Below are 22,920 nucleotides of genomic sequence, written 5' to 3' on the forward strand. Positions count from 1 at the left end.
CTATATTTTCTGTGACATGCCAAAAGCAAAAAACTTATTTCCACCTACACCATGTTAAAAATCGTATTTTCTTTTTTTTTAAATTCTTCTTTAGAATGACCCTACAATGGAATCTGGAACATTTTCACAAATGAGGCCCCTGGTGTCTGTGTGAGGCAGTATGGTGTGACAGAGCAGCAAGCCTGGACCCTACCCTGGGGCTCCATTATAGGCCCTGATGGGCCTGGAAAACACACACCCGCAAACACACACACATGCCTGCGCACCCACACTCACATCATCTCTGAAAGCATATAATCAAATAACATTACAGTTAATATTACAGTTCTCTCTGTCCATAATGCATAACCACACAGCAGTGCCATCCTCCTTGGACCTGTATCACACACACACTAATACCTTTAGTCTTGTACGGGTACACACTCACACAGCACTTTACTGTACAGTACAGAGTAGGCCAGTAGTATCGTCATTAAGGCTGAAGAACCTTTTTAAATAGGGTCTGTATTTAGGCTTGATCGTTTCCTTCTGGGCCAGAGTCGCTACAGGTTTGCATTACATCCCAGAAACCAACGCGTCACTCAGCTGTGCCGGGCTGGAATAAAGGCCTGCACACCCAGTAGCTCCACAGCACCAGAAGTAGAGACCAGTGTCCTTTCTGGATAGTCAAAGGCAGCGGTGGGGAATTAAGGCAGGTGTCCCCCTCAAGATTTAACCCCAGCGTCACACAAAAGACTGCGATTCTGAACTTGTGCCATCAACAGTTTGTACAAGTCTCAGCCTGCCTATACATCTGTGTCTGCTTGTCTGTATTTGTCTTTTTAACTATCTACTGCTTGTTTGTCTTTTTAGCTGTTTCTCTGTCGAAGCGGGCCAACCCTATACTGTCCCGACCCTGTACTGTGAACCCTCTACTTTGGCGGTATGACGACGAGAGCAGGGCCTCTCCTGGGCCTCCACATCAGAACCTGGGCGTCGTTGGCGTTGGGCCTCCCCATGGCGTTAGGAGGGATGGGCTCCATGCGAGTCAACACTCGCGGCTGGTCCTGGTGAACCCGGCCTATCAGTCTGGCTCTGGAACCCAGCGGCATTGATGGATCCACTGCGATGTCCACCCTCATCCTCCACTTGATGGTGTGGAGCAGGATCTTTTCCCTGGACGTGGTGTTGAGCGCCACCAGCCAGGTGGTGAAGCTCTGGTCCCTTTTGATGCTAGTCAGTAAAGGTGTGTTGGATTCGCTGACCGGCACAGCCCAGGTGACGCTAGGGTAAAAATTGTCGTTCATGCTGACGATGAAGCGCGATGGCTTGGAGGTGGGGCCTACGATGGTGACAGTCTCAGTTGTGTTTCCGTACCAGGGGTAGCTGACGCCGTCCGAGTCGCTGATGGCCCTCACCAGGCCTTCACGCAGCTCAGGAAGCTCCCAGCTGGACCTGGAATGGTACAGAAAGTAAAGGACTGGAAACAGAGGGATTCCTGTGTACCTTAAGATGGCTTTACTGTGATGGGAAACATTAGTACATTAGTAGCTGGAATGTGGCACAGATGTAGCTGGGCTGTTTGTGTTTACTGGGAAGACATACGAGGAAAAGGAGATGATGAGAGGAAACACTTCAGAAATCCTCCTCCTGACACTCCAGGCTTGCAGTGAGCATACAGTATGAATGTTACATGGTGGTTCAGCATGTCAGTGGATTATCATCATCTCTTTGTATGCCAGACAGTTTTTGTCATCTAGTGGCCCCCTTCCATCTGTTCCTTGTGTTTTGTTATGACCACTCCGACACCCCACCCCAAGCCGTGTCCTCTCACCCCCTACACCCCCCTCCCTCACCCCCCCAACCCTAAACCCAGCAGGATTAAACACCCCCTCACATATGCCTTCGCCTCTAGACACTCTGGGTGTATGTGTGTGTCTCTCTGTGTGTGTTTGTGTGTGTGTGTGTGTGTGTGTGTGTGTGTGTGTGTGTGTGTGTGTGTTTGGGGTGGGGGGGGGTGGGGAGGTGCATGTCTCCGTGGGCACAATTTGAGTGTGAGAGCAGCAACTGTTGTTTAGCTCCTCTAATAGCAGCCTTTCTATTTAGGTGCCAAAGTCACAGGAACAGAATCTGTCGGTGGGCGTTTGAATGAAGGAGGCTGACAGCATAGTTAACCTGCTGGGTGCACAAATGCTCTGCGATGCAACACGCTGCTATGCACAAACATGAACACATCGTGTGCATGAATGCAACCTGCATACACGCGCACACGCACACACACATATAGCCCACACACACACACACACACACACACACACTGCTTTTCCGTATGTGAAAGGGACGTCACCGGTGTGTAATGAGGACAGAGGTGACAGGGGTGTTAACTCACATGCCAACGTCTCCATAGGTGTTGTAAAATTCCATCTGGGTGCACGCCTGGATCCAGCCCACCACCCATGTCTCGTTACGGGGAACGGGGGGCATCACGATCCGCGCTGACGCTTTGAAGTAGGGCGTCTTGTACCGAAGCACTATGGGCGAGTTCTCCTCAATGATTGTCGGGCAGTGGTCTATGGTGGCGGACAGGTCGTACACCACAATGTTTTCTCGTTTGATGCGTGACTTGCAGGCTATGCTCTGAATGCAGCCCATGGCTGTGCAGGTAAAGGTGACGGTCAGGAGCAGCCAAGTGAGCCTGACGGGCCTGCTGGGGAACAACACTGCTGACTTGGACTGAACTAATATCAACACTATGAGGCCGTGCATCAGATGGACCTAAGGCAAAGGTGTGTGCTACCGCGGGGTAGGCCCTAATCCGCTCAGTCACAATACAGATTCAACCAGTCAGTGAGATTTAGCTTTCAGGGGGGGTGGTAGGCTCCAGAGAGACCTGGACCGGTGAATCCGGGTTCAAGCCCCCGTGTCGGCAAGCATCCGACCTGCTGAAGTGTTCAACGAGCAAAACAGTGAATCCCCAGCAGCTCCAGGGGCGCTGATCTGTCTCTGACCCGGTGCTCTGACCTCCCTGCAGGGGTGCAAGCCAGAAGAGAAATGCCCAAGAGGAGATGAATAAAGTATCACATTAATTTCTGATAGCCTATAGATGGGAAATCCTCTGAACTCAAACAGTGCAGCCTGTCCGTCCCTGTGTGCCACTGCTGCCCTCTTCCCTAGACCGGGCTCCTAGAGGATCCAGCCCTTCCAGCTGATGGCTCCTGCCCGCGCCCCTGTTTGAATCCACGTCTCTGTGTGTTGCCGGCCCGTAACCTTTGATCCTCTTCTTTCTGCCCCGAGCTGTCATGTCACAAGACGCGGGGGACCGGCGGACACCGGGGCGCCGAGAGGGGGACCCGGTGGTCGGGTGGTGCTGCTGCTCGTTGATGCGGCACTGAACATGAGATGCTCCTATACCTGAGCCTCGGTGTTACAGCCTGCGGGCTTGGTGGTCATGCCTCTCGACGGGAGATAAACACGGTGAAAAAAAAACAAAAAACAAAACCTGCTGGGAGTCCGTGCATCTGTGATGGGGAAAAAATAGCTTCCTCTTGCAGAGTTAGACGACACAGGCGGTTTCTTCGCGATCAAAACGAGGGAGAAAATGAGTTGCAAATAATACCGACAACATACCTCTCTAATGGATCAAGAAAATGATGGCAGCACGGCTTAAAAATCACAGAAAATACCGGCATAGTAACCTAATACGGCAGAGTACAGTGCGCGGCATCCTCATTTAATAATAGCTGCATGGCTCTGTGTCGCTGTTCAGTCTCCGTGGTGCTGAAGATGGTGAATGGACCAATGAACGGCAGAGGGAGACTGCGCGCGTAGGAGTGCCCACGTCTGTACAGTAGCCTAGTAGCTTTGCGACCCATTTCCTCCATGTTAGGATAATGCTTTCTTATCGCATACTCCTGCTTAAAGACCAAGCCAGATAAGGGGCGGATAAGCCCCCGTGCGGATGGGATATAACTCGTTCCTATATAGGGCTCCAATAAGATCTAAGACGCAACAGGTAGCCCTATCCACATCTCAGGAAGGCTGTTTGAGGATATTTAGCCCAGATGGCATGCTTATAAAATACTAGGCTGCGGTCTATTATTACTACCTTGTAATAATACACCTTCTGTAATTAAATAAGACGGGATGGAGTGCTCCTAATTATGTGGAGTACCGTTTGATTGGTTAGTGGCAGTCAGCGTTCAGCCAGCAGCAAGAGACGCCTTTCAAAATAAAAGTGTCATGATCTCTCAGTTGGTATGAGGTGTTTCTTTCTGTGATGAACTCAAGTAACTCTGCTCATTGAGGAGAAATGGGAGGCCGGAATACAACAAGAAATATCAGTGGATATGTGGGAGGAAATCATGGAGGGGATTGGAAGGTTATTACATGAGGTATCCATTAGCCTACTAATGGATACCTCATGATCTAGCAGGTGTTGGAGCAATTACAGAGCTTAGGTGGGTGAGCAAATACACCCACACATTCTGCTCATGTCTAAAATTGAAAGTCTTTTGGGACCAAGTATATCAAACTACGAGGTGTTTCACTTAGACATCCGAAAGGATCCAAGAGTGAATTTATTAGGGATTATTCCTGAAGAAGGCATACAAAATACTTATTACAGATCCTGATGATAGCAGCCATGAAATGTATCACTTTGTATCACCAGTTAGAAACTGGTTTGATCGGAGGAATGGGGGATTTTTCAGGATCACATTATCACACAGAGGAAAATATTAGTGTACTACTAGGCTATGTATGTAACACTATAGCTGAGAAGAAAAACTAAAGAATAATAGTGTCAAAACTATATTAATTAGACGGATAGTCCTGCTCCTCAGTTCTGATTGGCTGAGTCAGAGGTTAAATGAAATGTAGTTGGCCAACCAAAACGAACCTGTCTTGGTCGTCTCTTTTCGTGGTGTTCAGAAATCGTTGTTGTATTGTAACTTTTATTTTGAAAATCCCTTACTCGCGCTGGTTCTCGCGATGTTTCCGGTGGGAGGGCGGACCATAGCGGACAGGCAGTAGGCAGGCAGCTGAATCACAGGCACACAGGAAGAAAACACACTGTGGGACTCTTGTACTAAAACATGCCAATATCATAGACTAGCTTCTCTGTCGAAACTCAACAGCAATATCAGGGAGATTACCATGGTAAGTAGTTGACATTTTACTCTATCTACTCTAACGTTATCCCCAAATGTGTTACAGGCACTAAACTAATACTAACGTTACCACATGTGCTAAGCTAACGTTAGCTGCTGTAGTGAAGTTGCTCTGTTAGTTGGCTACTTGACATTGCAGTTAAGCTACGTTATGTCTGCCTGTAACGTTATGAAACAAACCTAGCCAGTGAGTACTAGTATTGTTACTTTGCTGATATTTAACTTAAGTAGAAGTCAAAGTACCGGTGTAAAAATCTGTTGAGGTGAAAGTAAAAAGTATCTAATTTAAAATGTAGGCTACTCAGAGCTAAAGGTACTAAGTTACTTTTTAGAAAAGAGAACATTGTTACATCTGAAGTTTTCCTTTTGTAATTCTTAAGGACGAGAGGACAGAGTTCAAACTAGATTCTTTTAATTGGAAAATTTAGAAATGATAAAATAAAGTGCACAAAGTTTACTCTTCTTTTCTTTGCTGACTGACCACTGCCAGTGGCTCTACAATTGGGCAATTTCAGATGGTCCAGTTTCTGATGCTTATGTAGACCGTACAAAATTTGTGCTCTGTAATGGATGTGATTTAAAGTGCAGAGCAATACTTAAGTAAAAAAATGTACTATACTCAAAAATGTACAACTACACCAAAAAGCTACTCAATTACAGTAACGTGAGTAAATGTAATTACTTACTTCCCCCTTGAACTCAGCTAAAGTTTAAATGAGCTCAGGCATGTAACCATAACACTATGGTTGTCTTCAAGTTTATTTTCTTTTGATGAACTCAGATTACAACCAATCAAGTTTTACACAATGTACAAACTTAACTCTGGGTACTTATTAACTAATGAATTATTTCTTTTTGTTTTCCATTCAATTTCATGAATACAGAAATATTTTTGGATTCTATAGGAGTTTGGGAGTTAAGTCCTATGGGCAGCACCTTAAGCTGCGGTGTGCTACTAGAACTGTTAAAAATGTAATTTCATGGACATTATATTCATGCTAAACAAAGTCTAGCAAGTAGCAATACAACCAAAAGGCTCAGCCTGATCATTTTTAGCTAGTTATACCTGTTCAGCTCTTTATAACTGAGGCATCTTAATTTGTTTGTGTTGGTTCTCTTTTATGTGATTCATCCTTCTAGGTACCTACAGACTTTAAAGCCCTGATCCAGCGATTTTATGCCCTTCAGTCAGAGCGGGTGGAGACTTACAGGCTCTTCGACGAGTAAGTTATTATAAAGTTTGAAACCAGTAAGACCTACAATGCTGCTGTTATAACTTACTGCACACAACTAACACACACATAATTCTCTGAGCATCTTTAATTCGATATTTTTCATTTCCAAATCACATTGCTTCATGTTTCCAGAGCCATTCTCCATACTTCCATGTACATAAACAGACAAAATTGAATTGTAGGCCTTATGTTGCTGCTGCTACTGTTTTTAAAATGTTGTTGTTTTGGCTGCTGACTCCTTCCAGGGGACATGAGGCCTACTTGAGGACGGGGCCCCACTACGACTTTGACCACTACAGGCAGCTGGTCCATGAGATAACACAGGCCTTCTGCGGCATCTCAAAGGAAGTGCTGCAGATCAAGGAGAAGCTGCACCAAGACTTTGACAGGCCAGACCTGTCTGAGCACATTGAAAAGCTGCAGAGCAAAGAGAAGCAGAAGCTTGAACTGGTAGGAAACACTGCTATATTTTTTCAATCTGTATTTTTGGATTAATATAGGAAGTCCAGAAGCTGAGGGAGAGAACACAGAATACGATACAGCAGCTTACACATTTGATACGGGAAATGTCATATATAATAGTGCCATTGGTTTAACACCACATATCCTATGTTGTAAGGCAGTGGACTTACTAAGTAACCTAACACCTGTTTCATTTTGACTGTCGACATTGGTTATCCTAAATATAAATGTGAAGGTGTTATGTATTTATCTGATTGTGAGATATAGCCTAATAATAGATGCCTACAAACACCTTAGATGTTCAGTTTTTTTTTTTTGTTTTTTTTTTTTTTTTTACAAATTACTGTTAAATATATATAATCTAAACTTTTATTATTAAGTGATATACAGGGCAGGACTGTGGTCATGTCTGGTGTAGTCCCACTGTTCCACCACAGGGAGGCAGAGTTCTTATGGAGAACATAACACATTTCATAATTGGCCACTTTGTTTAGAGCAAATACCATTACATCATACATTTTACAGCACTAGTGCAAGAAAAGTGTGTATGTTTCTAATGGAAAATCTTTGTTTTTGTTTGTGCATCTTGAGGCATGAAACAGTAATTCATTAATACTGAACCATTTTATAATGTTTTTTTAAGTGCTTCTGTTTCAGGACAGTGATTTGTAAGCAGCAGCATCTATTGCTGTGTCTCGTCATGGTCAGACAGACTGTTTGAGTCAGGCTGGTGCTAAAATGTTATGGCTTTGGCGCTTCCCACATTCTTGAACAATCCACATACCGTATATATCTGGTGGGCAAGGGTGACGTGTCCAACAGCATGTTCTTCGCTGCTGCACTTTTGAATAAGGTTTCAAGATATACTCTTTTATATTTGTAAATCATAATAATAAACTGCATTTCTGACAGCATTGTTATAGCACTGCCATCATCTCGGTGTCCGTCCTCCTCCTCCTCTTTTGTCTCCCAGACACTGACGAATGGTTTGCATATATCTTATCTGATGCACCTTTTCCAACAGACAGCCAAGCTGCAGCTGGTCAGGCAGAGGGCCCAGGATCACCCGGAGGACGAAGGCTGTGAAGAAAAGATTCAGGCGCTCAAGCAGGAGTAAGAGCAGCTATTACCAGCCCTCCGTCTGCTACTTCATCTCCCCAGTGACCCCCTTTCACTCACTCTGTCAACCTGCTGCCGCTCCACTGCTGTCTGTCCATCATATGCCATCTCTCTATTTTCCTAATGCACCCTAGTATCACTTCTTACCACATTCTATTAGTTGTTCACAAAGTTACATACAGAGAAGTGAATGAGGTAAAGCCACGCAATCTGTAATGCGTACTTACTCACAGCACAGTGGTTTCTACCTAACTAAAATCTGGGCTTCTGTTTTCTTTGCTCTCTTTCTCTCTCCAGCATCATAAAGAACAAAGAGGCTCTGAGTGAGATCATGCAGGACTTTAAGTACGACTCGGAGGAGTGTGATTGACGGGCGGCTCCCAGGAGGCCCTGCTGCCGCCCTCTGAGAGAAGCAGACAGGGATTGATAGACTGACTCCCCTCTGCTGCAACTTCCATCTTGGACTCATCAGCCGCACTTATCGATCCCCCTCTGGCTCCGCCCCGCTCGCTGCTGCAGTCTCACTCCACCCAGGGGGCATTTCAAATGCAGGCTGTGTGTGTGTGTGTGTGTGTGTGTGAGTGTGTGCACCTGTGTGTGTATTTATGTATATGTGTCCAAGTGCATGCCTCAGCCAAAAAAAAAAAAAAAAAACAGCTTGTGTTCTGACGAAATCTGTAAATACTCTGACATATTAGATAAAATGTTAAATAAATCTGAAAAGCTTGTTCAGGTCTTTTGTATACTTGATAAGTGCTGTGCATTTTCTTTTTAAAATAAAGACACATTCCAAGACAAGTTTTGTTCCTTTACTGTGCTACACATTATACACAATATTTTTCAGAACCATTATTGATAAAAGAATATAACTTAAGAGAAAATCAAGATTCCTTAAATATACTGTTATAAAAATATAAGCAATATAAAAATGTCTTCAAACAAACAGTCAATTCAGACACAGTACAGTATTTACATTGTAAAGATAGTGAGGCCTTATTCCACTGGGAGTCGATTTCTGATCCAACCAACGTTGTTATTACTGTGGTTTAAAAATAACTGAATTTAACCGCCTGGACGGTAAACAATACAATAATTTGAGATAAAATGGCCACTTACAAAGTAAACACAACCCAAAATGTCTGATTACTGTCTGCAATCATTACACTTGTAATGCCACAAATTAATTTAGCCTTGATTGAACTGTGGTGTAGCCTGTTTGATAACAGTAAGGATCTCCACTCTTGTTATTAAACATTAGAACTGTTGCACTGATGCAGACTTTGCATTGGTTAGTTCACTGTTAGAAATGCAAGTCTGGACATTGTGATCAAAACACAGAAGTAGTGATGGAGGAAATTATGAAAGATTGCAAAAGTATAAAGGTATTTAGTAACTATTTCTTTACAAAGAATTCTGCACAATAAGGGAAGTACAATTCATGGGTTTCTGTGGAAACCATGTATTGTACTTCCAAATTCCCTTATAATGTTACTACCGAAACTGAGATGCTCTGTCTGTGTGCTTCAGTTTATCTTTTCGGATGGGTTGAGTAATGCCTTTGCACGGTTTGACATCAAAGTGCCCAGACTTGCTTATTTTAGTGAAATTCATAAGAAGACTGAACTGTTGCGTACTTTCTTCACAGAACAAAAGTGCAGTTACTAAAGAACTGAATCTGTGAGTGTGTGTGTTCTCACAGAGAGATATGGCTATCAGATCAAAGAGGGATTCCACTTAATTCTAATCCTGGTTGGCCATCGGAGTCGCAGAAAAACACTGCGTTCTCTCTCTCTCACTTCAGTTATCTTCTCTGTTCCACATGGGTTCCTGTAAACTAAAGTTAAGCCTGTAAAACCAAACACTGCAATATCCCACATCCAAGGGGGGTTGGACCGCTCGCACAACTGGGACCCTCGGGGCCAGTATCTGTCAGTGTTTCTCGATGCTGTTCGTGAATTAAATACCTCAGTGGCGCTTGGTGGGTGCTATGAATTATCGTCTTGTAGAATCTGAAAGGCAAAAACAGATGGTTGATATTGGGATGATTCAACAGGAAAAAAGGTGTAATTCATAATCATTACCACAATGGCACTAATTGTTCTTTGTCTGGCTGTCGTTTTCCCTCGTCCTCTCTTTCTTTCTCTCTCTCATTCTTTGCATCATCTCTTTCTGATTCTGTGTGTGTGTCGCTCTCTCGGCCCCCGCTATACCTTCCTCTCAGGATAATCAATGGCAACCTGTCAGGGTGACTGAACAAAGACATTATTCAGGCGACAACTTAAGCGTATGCCCATGGAAAGCAAAGATCGGAGACCGCTGAGCTAATTGAGTCAGGTGGAGTAAAAGTCTCTGCAGGTTCAAGAGCTGAGCGGAGGATGTAAAGAGGATGTGGCTGAAGGATTTGAACTCTACACACAGTCACATACACACACACACACACAACACCCGGTGGCTCTGCACGCCATTTGGCCTGAGTTATGCTGTGAAAGGAGCTCCTCACGTCATGAGAAAACAAAACACAAAAGAAGCACATTACCGCAGGCTGTTAATTGCATTTACATGTTCATTTCTCTTTGTTGTGGTCATCGACTGAAGATCATAAGTCTACATCGTTAAAATACGTAATAAAATAAGAGTGCATGACTGAGGAGAAATGAAAGGATATCCACTTTTATGCTCTTACTTCTGGGCCAATAAAGTCAAAACCGCACATTTACCTGATCATAAAGTCTGAACTGAAGCTTCACAGAGCCAACCAGTTCAAGAGAAAGCTCTCTTCTTTGTGTTTCTAAAAATGCTGACCGCATGGCATAGCGCAGGCGTCTCAGGACATAGGCAGAGTCAGAAATTCAGGGTGTATGCACAGTTCAGGACATCGATGCAGCAGTGGCTGCTGTGGTGGTGAGGCAGACTGTGTTGTTTGTGTGTGTGTGTGAGAGAGAGAGAGTGTGTTTGTGAGGGCGTACGGGTAAGTGAGTGAATTTCCAGCTGAGCAGAGATAATGAAAAGAGAGAGATTCTGCTTACCTACCTGGTTGCGCGTTTTATGCGATTTCTGCAGCCACACCCTCCACTGGTCGTACAGTTTGATTGACATGCCGCTGCAGCCGTACGCGTGCTTGCGGACCCAGCCGAAGAACTGCTTGAGTTCCCGCCGCAGGGTGGAGTTCTGCTCACCGGACTTGGGATCACATGAGCCACTCTGCAGCCGCTCTGGGAGCAGGAAGGAGGGGGGGGGGGGGGGGGTGTAAGGAGAAGGTGGGGCGGAAGAAGGGAATGAAACAGGGGAGAGAGAGTGGAGGAAGAGGAAGAGAGGAGAGGTAAGAGAGAGAACAGCGTCAAGGTTACAGTTAGGACAAGTGTTAGTAAGAGCTATAGGTTATGAACAGGCTGCTCACCCAATGCTGTGTGTACACAGCTTACAGGGATCAAGGTATAGACATGTTTTTCACACCTGGCTCTTATCAGTATGTATACATATTAAACAGATAAAATACAGATCATTTTATAATGTACTTTCCAAAGTTGATTATCTTTTAAAAACATTTCTGTTGGTTAGACTTGCCCTATCTTTTTAAAAATCACAAATACGTATTCAATTAATGTATCAAACTAATTGACAAAATATTAATTGCTAGTACAGTATTAAGATACTATTTACAGTGTTCTCAAAGTATCAACCTCAGTGCACAAAATTGATAAAGTCAGGGAGCCAAGTAACCGATGTGACTGGAGGGAGAGTCCTGTGATTGGCTGTAAAGTGGATCTCCCTTTAAAAGGGCATCTGGCCATCTACCTGTTTTTATTGTCCCACCAGGGGTTAAAAACCAGCATCAACACAAAGGACAGAATTTAGTGCATGGAATATGAAATATTTTAAATATTTATATCAATGTCTTTCTTCTTTGATAAATTGATATGTGCAGAAACATTGGCAAGGATAACACAAAAAGAGACCTGGACTTGCTTCCATCTTTGTCCTTGTGGTTGTTTCAGTCTTAGCAAGGTGATGATGTTTTCAATCTAATATCAGGACATTAATATGTTACTTAATCACAGCACTCGGTTGTTCAAGTTGCCAGTAAACAGGTTTTGGAAATGGCATTTTTTCCCCAATTACAAAGTCTACCAAAAAGTATTTTTAAAACACTGAAATATTGCTCTTTTGAATTTTGAAAAAAGTAATTTAGTATAGAGAAAGTTCTGTCCATCTCTTAGTTTCCACTACTGGGCCAGACGGAGTTGGTCACTGCACACTAATGACGATTCATGTTACTTAATTTCACAAAACAACATTTTAATCATCAGATATTACATGTAAACTGGGCTATAATTTCAGACAAATAAATAATGTTTTTCAGTTCAGTGTGCTAAACTGCGGACCTGACCAGCCATACTGGGGAGGACAGGCTACTGAAAGCCAAAAGCCTGCCACAATCAATCCTTTATGGCAAACAACAGACCCTGATAATGACTTCCTCCCCCTGGGGAGTAAATACCACATAACCTATGTAACTCATTATCTGCTCCTCATGGTCCCAAACCTGCTTCCACTCAGGCTTTATAGGCCCTGTGTGTGCCACTGACAGACAACCAGCATTTTAACTTGATCAATCTTTGAAGGCTAACGACAAAAATCTATCAAATATCCCCCTGGCTCTTTGCCATTTCTTTTAATCCTCTGTTGAGAGATCTCTATCGAGGCAGCTAGCCTCTTGATGTTTGGTTTCTCTGGGGTCACATGCGGTTTGGATCTGGTTGTTCAGGATGTTGAATCTGGGATAAGGCCATTGTTTTTCTGGTTTTAATTGGCAATGAAAGGTCGATTATTAGAAAGGAAAGAATGCACAAGACTCGTGAACATCGCAGACGTTTGGGATGTCTTTAAAAGCCAGACTCCATGAAACCTATCGGCTATGAGACTCATTACACAAAACGCATCAGTTGTACTCTTGCACATACTGCTGATTTTGTCTCGGCTATCCAACAAAATGCAATGTTCTTATAGTTTTGTATAAAAAAACTTCTAATATTATCTGCATTCACCATTAGGGATTGGACGACCTGCTTATCTCACGATACGCGATATGGGGTTCATGATCCAATACAACCATGATATTATGTAATGAATAAAACTTAAATGACAACAAAGTGTGACTGTGCAGATTTATGCTTATTTCTGAGCTGCAAATCTTTCTAGCAATGGCATTGGCTTGCTAGAATGCAAACAACAATTTAAAAATGTCAGTACAAAGTGCAAATAACATAATTTGGATGGGGAGCTTGTGAAACATCTCATTTGTGATTACTAGAGCAGAGTAAAATTATACATATTGTCACATTTTTGTATTGCGATATATTGAATTTTTATATATTGTCCCATCTCTATTCACCATGCATCCATACATAGCAAAATGTATATGTTACACCCCATCAGGAAACGAACACTCACCCCAAAGTATGCCAATGAGTTTCTGTTGGTTTCTGTGGCGTATCGTCTACTCACCGCTGATGGGTGTGGAGGCGGCGGTGGGGTGGCTCCAGTCACTCCAGATGCCGGCCTTCCTGGACCCATAGATGCCCACTGGGTTGCACCTCACCTGGACGAAGTAGACGGTCCCGGGCCGGAGGCCTGCGAGACGACACGATGTCTGGTTACCAACGTCATCCACCACCTGGGACAGGGGGGTGAATGACAGAGAGGACATAGAAATGATATTGGATCTGTAGGAGAAGGCAGATAAAACAATACAAGATCTCTCACAGTCAGTTAAGCTCTGACTTCTCCACAACATTTCCCACTTGAACAGCAGCATCTAGCTGCCTCGGTGGACACTGGATCAAATTTACTATTCTTCTTCTTTTTTTTTTATTCTTCATACGCCTCTAGCGCAGACTAAAAAAGTTTTATATATTAACATTTTGTAGCTTCACTCTGTTTTCATTTTGAATGCGGTCTGGATAACATTGCTTTGAAGGTTTTGAATTGAATTTTGTTTGAATACTATTTGCCTAATGCTCTCATTCAACAGTAATTCCAGTATTTAAATACATACACATACAAACACAATAGAGAAATAAAATTGGGATAAACAACAAAAAGGCAAACTCCTGTGTTCATCTGTGGTCAGAAAACATCAAAGAAGCCATATAAAATATTTCTGTCTGAAGCTCTACTATTGGATTTTGGATCAAAGCCAGGATTCAAAATATAGCAGAGCAATAAACCGCTAGCAGTCAAGGCTTTTACACATGAGTAAGATTTGCTTTCCAGTGAAAGCATGAGCAAGAGGCTGGAGATGCAGCAGAAGCCAATATGATTCTGTGAAGAATATTCTCTTCCTTAAGAGGATCAGACACTGATGCACCTCAAATATTTACACACACAAGAGATGCCACAGAGGTAGCGCGTGTTTCACAATGTGTGTGTGTACACCACCAGTCAAAAGTTTGGACACACACATTTTTTAGAATAATAGTAAAGACATCAAAACTATGAAGTAACACACATGGAATTATGCAGTGACCAAAAAAGTGTCAAACAAATCAAAGCTATCTTATATTTTAGATAATTTAAAGGAGCCGCCCTTTGCCTTGATGGAAAGTCAAAGGCTTTGGAAAGAAATTCATACATAGGATCAACTTCACTATTTATATTTGTCTAAAAAAAAAATTTCAAGCATTTAAGCATAAGCCTTTAGATCAAAATTGCTTTAAGATAATGAAAAACAACTTTTGACTGGTAGTGTATGTATGTATGTGTGTGTGTGTGTGTGTGTGTGTGTGTGTGGTTGGCTTCTCTACCTTCCACTCGGTGCTGTCCTCCAGCCTGTAGCGGATCTGATACTTGGCCTGAAACAGGAAGTCCTTGAGCGCTGGAGGACTGGCCCAGCGGACCGTCAGCTGGTCCTCCAGCTCCCCGACTCGACTCACCAACACGTTGTCCGGCGGGTCTGTGGTCACTGTGGAGAGACACGGACACAACAGAGGGAGCATCAACTCATCTATTTGTTACTTTTACTGTGTGTACATACAGTAGACCCGGTTTCTTACAGTTGATGCAACAGAACTGGCTGAAGTAAGCTCTCATCCTCTGAATGACCTCTAGAGAGAGAGAGAGGAACCCCCCCCAATGAATATTGTACCACACCGCTCAGGGCAGACAAGCACTATATCCAGACTCTATCGTCATTCTGCTTGAATAAAACATGGTGAGGATGATGAATGTTGGGCCACTGTTGTCCAGCCATCGGCCGAACACATTGTCTGTCTCAGGTACAAGTTCCACTTCTTGAAGAATTTTTGTTTTCAAATAAAATAATCTATATTTACATATATGCTACATATACAATCAGTTTCTGTTTGAACTTTTTAAAATAAAATCCAGTCCCTTTTTTTTTTAAAGCGCAATGGAGGGGAGAGAGTGCTGTACTGGGCTGCAACATGGTCTTAATGTGTAAGTTGAACATTCATCAATATTATCAGGTTTCTGTGAGGCTTTCCCTCTTGTTTTGTCTTTTATATATTAAACCTTCTTTCTTCTCTCTCTCTCTTTTCCTAATTCCCTCTTCCCTTTCAGTGATGCAATGGAAACAAAAAGATAGGTCAACTATGAACCGCAGTTAGTAAAAACCAAGAGGCAAACAACTACCAATATAGCATGTATTTTTCAGAATTGCATTCATGTTTCAGTTCACTCAAAAGACTACTTTTATGTAATTTACATCAGACTCTCTCTTACATCAGACGGGTGCATGAAGTATAGCAAGTATGACTTCTTTATAAAGATATTATTTGCTTGAAAAATCCATTTGACAAAAAAAAAAAAGAAATGAGTTTAGCTGGGTTCACCCTCCGCTGCATCCCTGGCACATTTCTCTCAAATTACCTTATCCCCCTTTTCTCAGACTGACTGGCTGGCTTTTGTGAAGCTGGGATAATCAGGTCAGTCTCTGTTCTCCTCTCCTCCCCAGTCCAATATACTTGCTGCAGAGAGCACAGTTGTCCCCACACTCAGCATTAAATAAAACATGTTCTCCCACTGCAATAAAGCTTGCAAGGAAATCAAGAGCTTTGATGGAGCTGATGGAGGGAGAGAGAGGAGAGAGGGAGAGAGAGAGAGAGAGAGAGAGAGAGACAGAGAGAGATGGGGAAGGTGGCCTGAGAGACCATCATATTAAAATGTCTTGTAAAAGTGTTTCCCATTTATAACTTTAAGCTTGAGAAATGCTTCGCTTCCTCCATTTCCAGTGTGTGTTGTTGTTTGTGCACTGAGGTACTTTATTGGCTCTATCAAGTTCACCCCGGGGGGGGGGGGGGGGAGGAAAATCAAGACAGGAAAATTCCACAGCTTATTGTTTCTGTTACTGGGGATTTGAAGATACGGGAGATTTGTCATATATCATACATGCGGCTTCGCCTCCTCTGTCCCTTCCAACCCACTGTGGAGAGGGTGAGGAGTGGGTCGGATGCTCAGTCTGTGTCAATAAACACGGGTCAGCAAAATGTGGCATTCACTGGAGGCCACAACATAATGCTATTGTAGGCTAGGGTTAGCGTATACTCTCATAAATACCGCTTATATCTCATATATCACCAGCTATGTCTCTCATTGTGAAACCTGTGGAGTTATTAGCCAAACGTCTGATGTGCTGTTAAATTTTACAACAAAACAGTTTATCTTTCAGCTTCAGCCAGAACCCATTACACAGTTATAGCAATGGATGGATGGAGAAAACTATAAAAAATAAACCACCTCTCACCCGGGAAAGTGTGTTAGCCATATGCAGGAGATCTGGAGGAAAAAAGGGGAGGAGATGGAGAGGAGAGGAGAGGAGAGGAGAGGAAGAGGAGAGGAGAGAGGAGAGAGGAGAGGAGAGGAGAGGAGAGGAGAGGAGAGGAGAGGAGAGGAGAGGAGAGGAGAGCAGAGGAGAGGAGAGGAGAGGAGAGGTGTCACCAGGCTGACTGACTCACCTACATCCAGGATGTCCAGGGTGATGACATCAGAGGTGGCTGCGCCCAGCTGATTGGCCGCCTCCACCCAGATCTCATACGGGGTGAAGAGGGCGAGGTCGCGGGGGATGTAGCAGGTGTAGCGCTGCTGCCCTGTGGTGTAGTCTTCACACTCCTTCTCTCTGCCATACCACCTGGACCAAGGACCAAAACAAAGACTATCACCAAAACAAACTCTGACAAAAGCCTTACATTTGTTTCCAAAAGACATACTTTAAACAGAAGACAGAATTTTTAACAGTAAAGAACAATATAAAGGCAATACAATGAAAAAAATATAGCTGCTAGCAGCAATGAACAGGTTACCACAGCATGACAAAGAATGCACTGAGTTCCCTGATAGCCCCACAAGGCATTGTGGGGCTAGTTCAGATGGCTGTATTTTCTTCAAATCTCAACATATCAACATGTGGCTTGGCAGATATTTATAAAATAATGTTTCCGACCAACCTATAGAATTTAAAGTGGATTGATTACTTTGCCGTGATTTTACAGTCAACTGAACTTTTTTTGTGCACATTTTAAAAAATTGATAGGTCATTACATTTTTGGACCAATTTCTTAGGACCTGCAGTTCATGAGAAAAAGATTTTTAAAGGTTTTCCAAAAAATCCAAAATGGCAGCCAGAAATGTATGATGGAGATTATGGGTCCTAGAGACAAAAATGTTCAGTATGTCCAGATACATACGTGTGCCAAGTTTCACATCTCTACGACTAATGGTGTGGTGGGGCCTTAGACTTTGAAGGCCCATTATAGCGCCCTCTATGGACCAATGAGTACCATTCTTTGTATCCAGGTTATGAGTCACCAGGACTATCTTTGTGCCAAATTATACAAAAAGTGAACAATCTATGCTTGAGTTATTGTTGAGTTATTGGACTGAATACAGTCAACAACAATAAAACAAAACAACAATAGGAATCCCTGGAAACGTAACAGGTTACCACAGTGTCAACCTGCACATGACAGCCCACTGTAGTCACAATGTGAGTATGTGGTATGTGTTTCAGGTGATATGCTGCATATGGCACATCCTGTTCATTTGTTTCTAGTCTATCTGAGTGGTGGAGGAGGAGGTGGTGGGTTAGGTGATCACCTGTGAGCTGCAGCAGGTCTGGGGCTCTCACCTCAATTTGTACTTGAGGGTGTATTTGGTTCGGATGAAGGTCTCACCCCGCCCCCCCGGGGTCCACTTGCAGCTCAAGTCCTTGGTGTTTCGGGACCAACAGGTTAAGTTCACCGGCTTCTCTGGAGGCACTGTGCAGTGGAGAAAACGAAGAACAAGAGCGGTGAAAAAGTGTGGGGGGTAGAAAAACAAAATGGGGGCCTTTCGCAGTCAAAGCCACTTCTATAGAGACAGGAAGAAGGATTGAGCTGGTGGCCTTACTTATATTGTGTGAATAAAGGATGAGCAATAAGTTTTCAATCGCCGCTGTCCGATGAAAACCTTGTATCTCCAAATTGTCTTGACTTTTCAGGAACTAAGAAAAGCAGCCTTGTTTTTAGCTTGATGACGGTGCAGTTTGGAGTTTCATCAGCCCAAGAGGTCGGACAATTTTCTCAAACCACAGAGTGAAATTTAAGTGAAAACAAGAAAATCATCAAATTGGGGTTATAGATTTTTCACATGACCACAGTCATATGAAAAGTTATATTCTATTCTATTCTGTTCATTTCAGCACTCTATTAAATTTATTTAAGCACTCTATTCTTCCATTTTGCTTCTATTTAATGTCATTTCTGGGTTATAGATTCCTTGTGGTAATTATTTGATTTTAATTGAGACAGACATCGTTTGACCTTGATTCTGACATTTAAAACAGAATACAGCTCAAGGCCAAGTTCCCATCCATTCATGTACAGCATTCATTTTATCAGGCTCTGCGTTTTAAGCCAACACTGAGATAAAGCAGATTAGAGTCGTCATATAACCGGCTTTGAAAGCATTACAGACAGACAGATCATAATCAAAAAGGCTTTCATAGGGAAAAATAAATTCTAAGCAAATATTGTCTTTGTGAGCCTTGTGAGGTTCCACTGATGCAAATGAACAAATTAATTTGTTTATTTTCTTGTTACCCTACACCCTACAATTTTGTCATGTATGTGAAAACTAATTAATGTGTCTCAGAAGCTGTTTTTTTTAACACAAACCAGTCTGTTTACGTTCTGAATGCTTCACTATACAACATACACCTAGAGGTACATGTGTCAGCCTGACAGCAAGGCCAAGTATATACTTATGTAACGCTTCCTCACTCTATGAAAACAGGAGGTTGGCTTCTCTATAAGACATTAATGACTTACAGAAAGTTTGCATATGCATAATGCATAGTATATATACAGTTCTACACATTCAGGAAGCCTTTGTACCCGGCACTTACTGCCCACATAGAGACAGGAGCCGGCCAGGACGTGTCCGTCTCCTCCGTGGCAGACCAGGTTGTCTCCGGACTGCTGCTGGGAGCCGTTGAGGCGGTGAAGGGTGACACTGAGGACGTTGGGGCTCACCACCCCGTAGGTGCCGCCAGCCAAACGCTCCCCGTTCAGCGTCCAGTACAGCGTGGCGGCGTGCAGGCCCAGGTCTGAGCTCACCGTGCAGGTGGCCGTCAGACTGGAGCCGATACGCAGGGCCGGATCCTGGGGGGAGATCACTGCTACCTCTGGGTGGGGGAGACACAAACCCAAACAGAAGGGATGGGACTATATATATCGAAATTCAATATATCGCAATGCAAAAACGTGACAATACATATCATGGGGCAGAAAAATTAATCGTGATATTAGCTCCATTTTATTCTGCTGTAGTAATCACAAATGAGACGGCTTGCCCGTCACAATATCACAAGCTCTCCATCCAAATTATTGTATCAACACTTTGTAATGACATTTTTAAATTGTTGTTTACATTCTAGCAAGCCAATGCCATTGCTAGGAAGATTTGTTGTTGTGTATCGAATCATATCATGAGATAAGCAGACAGTCCCGTCCCTATCAAACACACACAAGTTTACACACATACGCACAAACACACACACTCTTTAGAGGCAGGCTGGTGTCCACAAAAATGTAAAGGTCACCAGAACAGAAACATACAATAAGCTCGCCAATGCTCTTGTAGATTTCCAACAAGACAGAAGTACATTTTCATCTAAAATGTAGGTGTTTAGCTCGCACTCTCATCCAGTGACTTCCAGCGAAGTCGATCCTCCTCAACAACACAATGCTTTAGGCCCCGGGGTGCTGCGGCTGATCTGTCTCAGTGTCGCTCGATTTGTTTCAGCGCTGAGAACAACAGATTTCCGGTGGAGCATGAGATGAAATCGCCGTGTTTCCACAAAGAAATCACTCGAGTCAGAATTTCAAGGCAGCCCTAAGAAAAGTTTGTGTTTGTGTTTGAGGAGGAGTCGAGCAACACTGCGCCACAATGCAGAGCAGCAGCTCGGCACATATTTATGACCCAGTAATGAAGTGGATTTATGGAGCCTCAGTAGGGCCACTTAGAAAGGTCAGCCTGGGTTGAATGCTTTTCCATACCGCTGCCCCTTCCTCAACTCGTTTCAAAGTTTGTCTTATGATTGATGCCTATGAGAAACGCTCTGCTGTGTGTCTGAATGTTACCACTGGGTTCCTTCACGGAGACACGAGGGTTAATGTGTAGAGGTTTATTAACTGTGCTCTAGGTGGGCGGCGGACAAGCTTTCTAACATATGTGCCAATATGCTGCTTCCAGCTTCACTGGACTTAGGAGGATTTGATGTGAAGGAAATTGTACTGAGATGAAAATGTGCTGGTATTTCCCTGTAAAGAGAGTGAGGATTGACTGTTCTGGGCCTCAGCGAGTGGGTTTCACCTTAAAACACAATGCACTGGGTTGTAAAGTAGAAAACATAAATCAAAAATGACCAACAAACTCCTTGAATATACAGTATAAGTGTTTTACATGTTTTTTCAGCAAGCACATATTAGCTAATTGCTCATCACAAGACAAAGTTGCCCAGTCTCTGCTTATAACCTATAATAAATCTCCTGCATGATGATGTCTGGAATATTGGTATGTTTTATGCATTTCTCCCATGCAACGGCAATGATGAACACTGTTTATTTCAATTTATCTCATCAACTACTTCATCTCCAAGCCTAATTGGCCTTGTCAGTGTAATCCACCATTGGGTAGACAATGACATCTAATAATTACTGTCATTTCACTGTGGTGTCGCTACATTAGAATTCATTAATGATAAAAAATTTTATATTAAGCTATAATTTGAGAATTTGCTGAGACTTCATCACATTAGTATGCTATATTTTTCCAGGCCTGGCAGTGTAATCTACGGTTTCACAAACCTTTTCATATCAAGGATCCACAAACAGATAAGCATTACAGACCCCAATTTGATAAGATTCTGTCCAAAGGAAGCTCAAATGAGAAGATTTTAAGAGCTAGTTATGATTTAGCATAGAATTGCATAACTGTCATTATCATAGGTGGGGTGACAACAACAGTTGGGAGGGTGAAACCTACAAACAAATTAGTCATCCTTATGCATTCCTCATTGTGCTGACTTCTGTCACGTGAAATAACTGATATTGACTAATAATTAAAATATTAACTAATTTCGCAATGGAACCCCTGAAACGGATGGAGGAGGCCGCTTTGTGAAGCACTGGCCTAATGTAAATGGTTTGGACAACACTCACATGCTGTGTTAGGAGATGACACATACTGTTGACTAATGGGGCAGAGCGCACCTCCCATCTCGTGCGGTCTCACCCGAGAGAAACGTGGTAAACTTGGCTGTGTCTGTCTGTCTGTCTGTCGGCTTCTCCCATAACAAATCTCCAAAGTTTGGTACTTACGTGTCGAGGAGAACAACACATGTGGAACAAGGAGGATGAGAAATATCAAGGAAAACATAGTTCACAGTCTTTTCTGCCTCCTTTTCTGCTCTTTCCCCCACTCTCTCTGTCCTTTTCTCTTGCTCGAGTTCCCAATACGTGAGAAAGAGAGAGAGAGGCAAAAGTTTGGAGGAGGATCTGCGCAGCTTCCACTCTTCAACTTCTGCTTTCAGATCAAATGTTGGATCTCCCAGTGGAAGTCAAAAGACCAAGTTGACTGCGGTGGCTTGGAGGCAGCACAGGGTTTGCTTTTAACTCAAGTGTGGCTTTGCTTGGTGCACGCCTCGACAGCTAAAACATTCAAGTTGATACTGTATGCTCCTCCCTTGTTTTCCCACACAGTCATAAGTCATTATTGCTCCCCAATTTGTCCCCTCCCAGGCCACCCCCCCCACCCCACCCCCAACACACACATACACACACAATAAGAATAAAAAGCAAAACCTAACTGACACACTTTGAGCTGTCTTTTATTCACTGTGTAGATTTAGCAGCGATACCTGTATGTACGGACTCTAATGGCCAGTGGTTTAGTAGCTGATGTGGTGATGGCTTTAATAAACTTATTCGTGTAATCCATACAACTGCGATACCAAAAGCATCTATTAGTGTAATAGGCCTGTTAATAAACCCACCTAAACTCAGCTGACCTACTTTTTTTATTGTGCTAACACAAATCTTTAGGGCATAAATCCATGGTATAAATAGTAGCAAGTCGTACCAAAGTGATGTAAGTTATATGAAGATGTGGTCTTGTAAGGAAAATTTAGGAAATATTATCACCTTTTTGTTTATTTAGGCTAATACTATGTATACAATGTAATACAAATATAGCCTAATAGTTTATTGGTTATTCTTGGTAGTTTTCCTTATGATGATGGCCAACTGGTGGTCACAGTTTACCACCTTTTATGTTCCACTACATCAGTGGCAGAAACTAGCTGAGGTCACTCACTGTATTAGTGCTCCTTTTTTATCCAGACCCCACGAAACCGATTTGTGGCTTATATCTGTATAGGTTTCTCATAAACTGAAATACTAGTG

The 22,920-nt window shown here is 43.0% G+C and overlaps 3 protein-coding genes across 3 annotated transcripts; 1 reads left to right on the forward strand and 2 right to left on the reverse strand.

Moving 5' to 3' along the window:
- Positions 1-911: 911 nt before the first annotated feature.
- fam78bb (family with sequence similarity 78 member Bb) lies at positions 912-2,745 on the reverse strand. Its single transcript, XM_071541652.1, has 2 exons — positions 2,369-2,745; positions 912-1,434 (listed from the first exon to the last, which is right to left on the reverse strand). Exons 1-2 carry the CDS (start codon positions 2,743-2,745, stop codon positions 912-914), a joined length of 900 nt encoding a protein of 299 aa, XP_071397753.1.
- Positions 2,746-5,015: 2,270 nt separating this feature from the next.
- Positions 5,016-8,751, forward strand: rex1bd (required for excision 1-B domain containing). Its single transcript, XM_071541640.1, has 5 exons — positions 5,016-5,136; positions 6,288-6,370; positions 6,628-6,832; positions 7,869-7,957; positions 8,261-8,751. The coding sequence occupies exons 1-5, from the start codon at positions 5,134-5,136 to the stop codon at positions 8,331-8,333; spliced, it is 453 nt and encodes a 150-aa protein (XP_071397741.1). The 5' UTR covers positions 5,016-5,133; the 3' UTR covers positions 8,334-8,751.
- Positions 8,752-8,853: 102 nt separating this feature from the next.
- On the reverse strand, positions 8,854-22,054 carry crlf1b (cytokine receptor-like factor 1b). Its single transcript, XM_071541549.1, has 8 exons — positions 21,838-22,054; positions 19,362-19,640; positions 18,105-18,234; positions 16,936-17,108; positions 14,767-14,924; positions 13,469-13,637; positions 10,994-11,175; positions 8,854-9,972 (listed from the first exon to the last, which is right to left on the reverse strand). The coding sequence occupies exons 1-8, from the start codon at positions 21,893-21,895 to the stop codon at positions 9,949-9,951; spliced, it is 1,173 nt and encodes a 390-aa protein (XP_071397650.1). The 5' UTR covers positions 21,896-22,054; the 3' UTR covers positions 8,854-9,948.
- Positions 22,055-22,920: the final 866 nt, after the last annotated feature.

Source organism: Centroberyx affinis, unplaced genomic scaffold (genome assembly GCF_046629955.1).
Source record: "Centroberyx affinis isolate AG114_WGS23_722 - 3 ecotype Tasmania unplaced genomic scaffold, CSIRO-AGI_Caff_v1 ptg000220l_1, whole genome shotgun sequence".
Taxonomy (NCBI): Eukaryota; Metazoa; Chordata; class Actinopteri; order Beryciformes; family Berycidae; genus Centroberyx; species Centroberyx affinis.

What these genes read in the sequence shown, in the direction of transcription:
- fam78bb (XM_071541652.1), bottom strand. Translation starts at nt 2,745, where the DNA reads ATGCACGGCCTCATAGTGTTGATATTAGTTCAGTCCAAGTCAGCAGTG. An exon ending in ACCTATGGAGACGTTGGCAT is followed by an intron (nt 1,435 to 2,368) that starts GTGAGTTAACAC and finishes GTACCATTCCAG; the next exon opens with GTCCAGCTGGGAGCTTCCTG.
- rex1bd (XM_071541640.1), top strand. An exon ending in ACTTACAGGCTCTTCGACGA is followed by an intron (nt 6,371 to 6,627) that starts GTAAGTTATTAT and finishes GACTCCTTCCAG; the next exon opens with GGGACATGAGGCCTACTTGA. An exon ending in AGAAGCAGAAGCTTGAACTG is followed by an intron (nt 6,833 to 7,868) that starts GTAGGAAACACT and finishes CTTTTCCAACAG; the next exon opens with ACAGCCAAGCTGCAGCTGGT.
- crlf1b (XM_071541549.1), bottom strand. Translation starts at nt 21,895, where the DNA reads ATGTTTTCCTTGATATTTCTCATCCTCCTTGTTCCACATGTGTTGTTC. An exon ending in AGGACAGCACCGAGTGGAAG is followed by an intron (nt 13,638 to 14,766) that starts GTAGAGAAGCCA and finishes CCCCTGTCCCAG; the next exon opens with GTGGTGGATGACGTTGGTAA. An exon ending in CGCATAAAACGCGCAACCAG is followed by an intron (nt 9,973 to 10,993) that starts GTAGGTAAGCAG and finishes TTTGCCTTTCAG; the next exon opens with ATTCTACAAGACGATAATTC.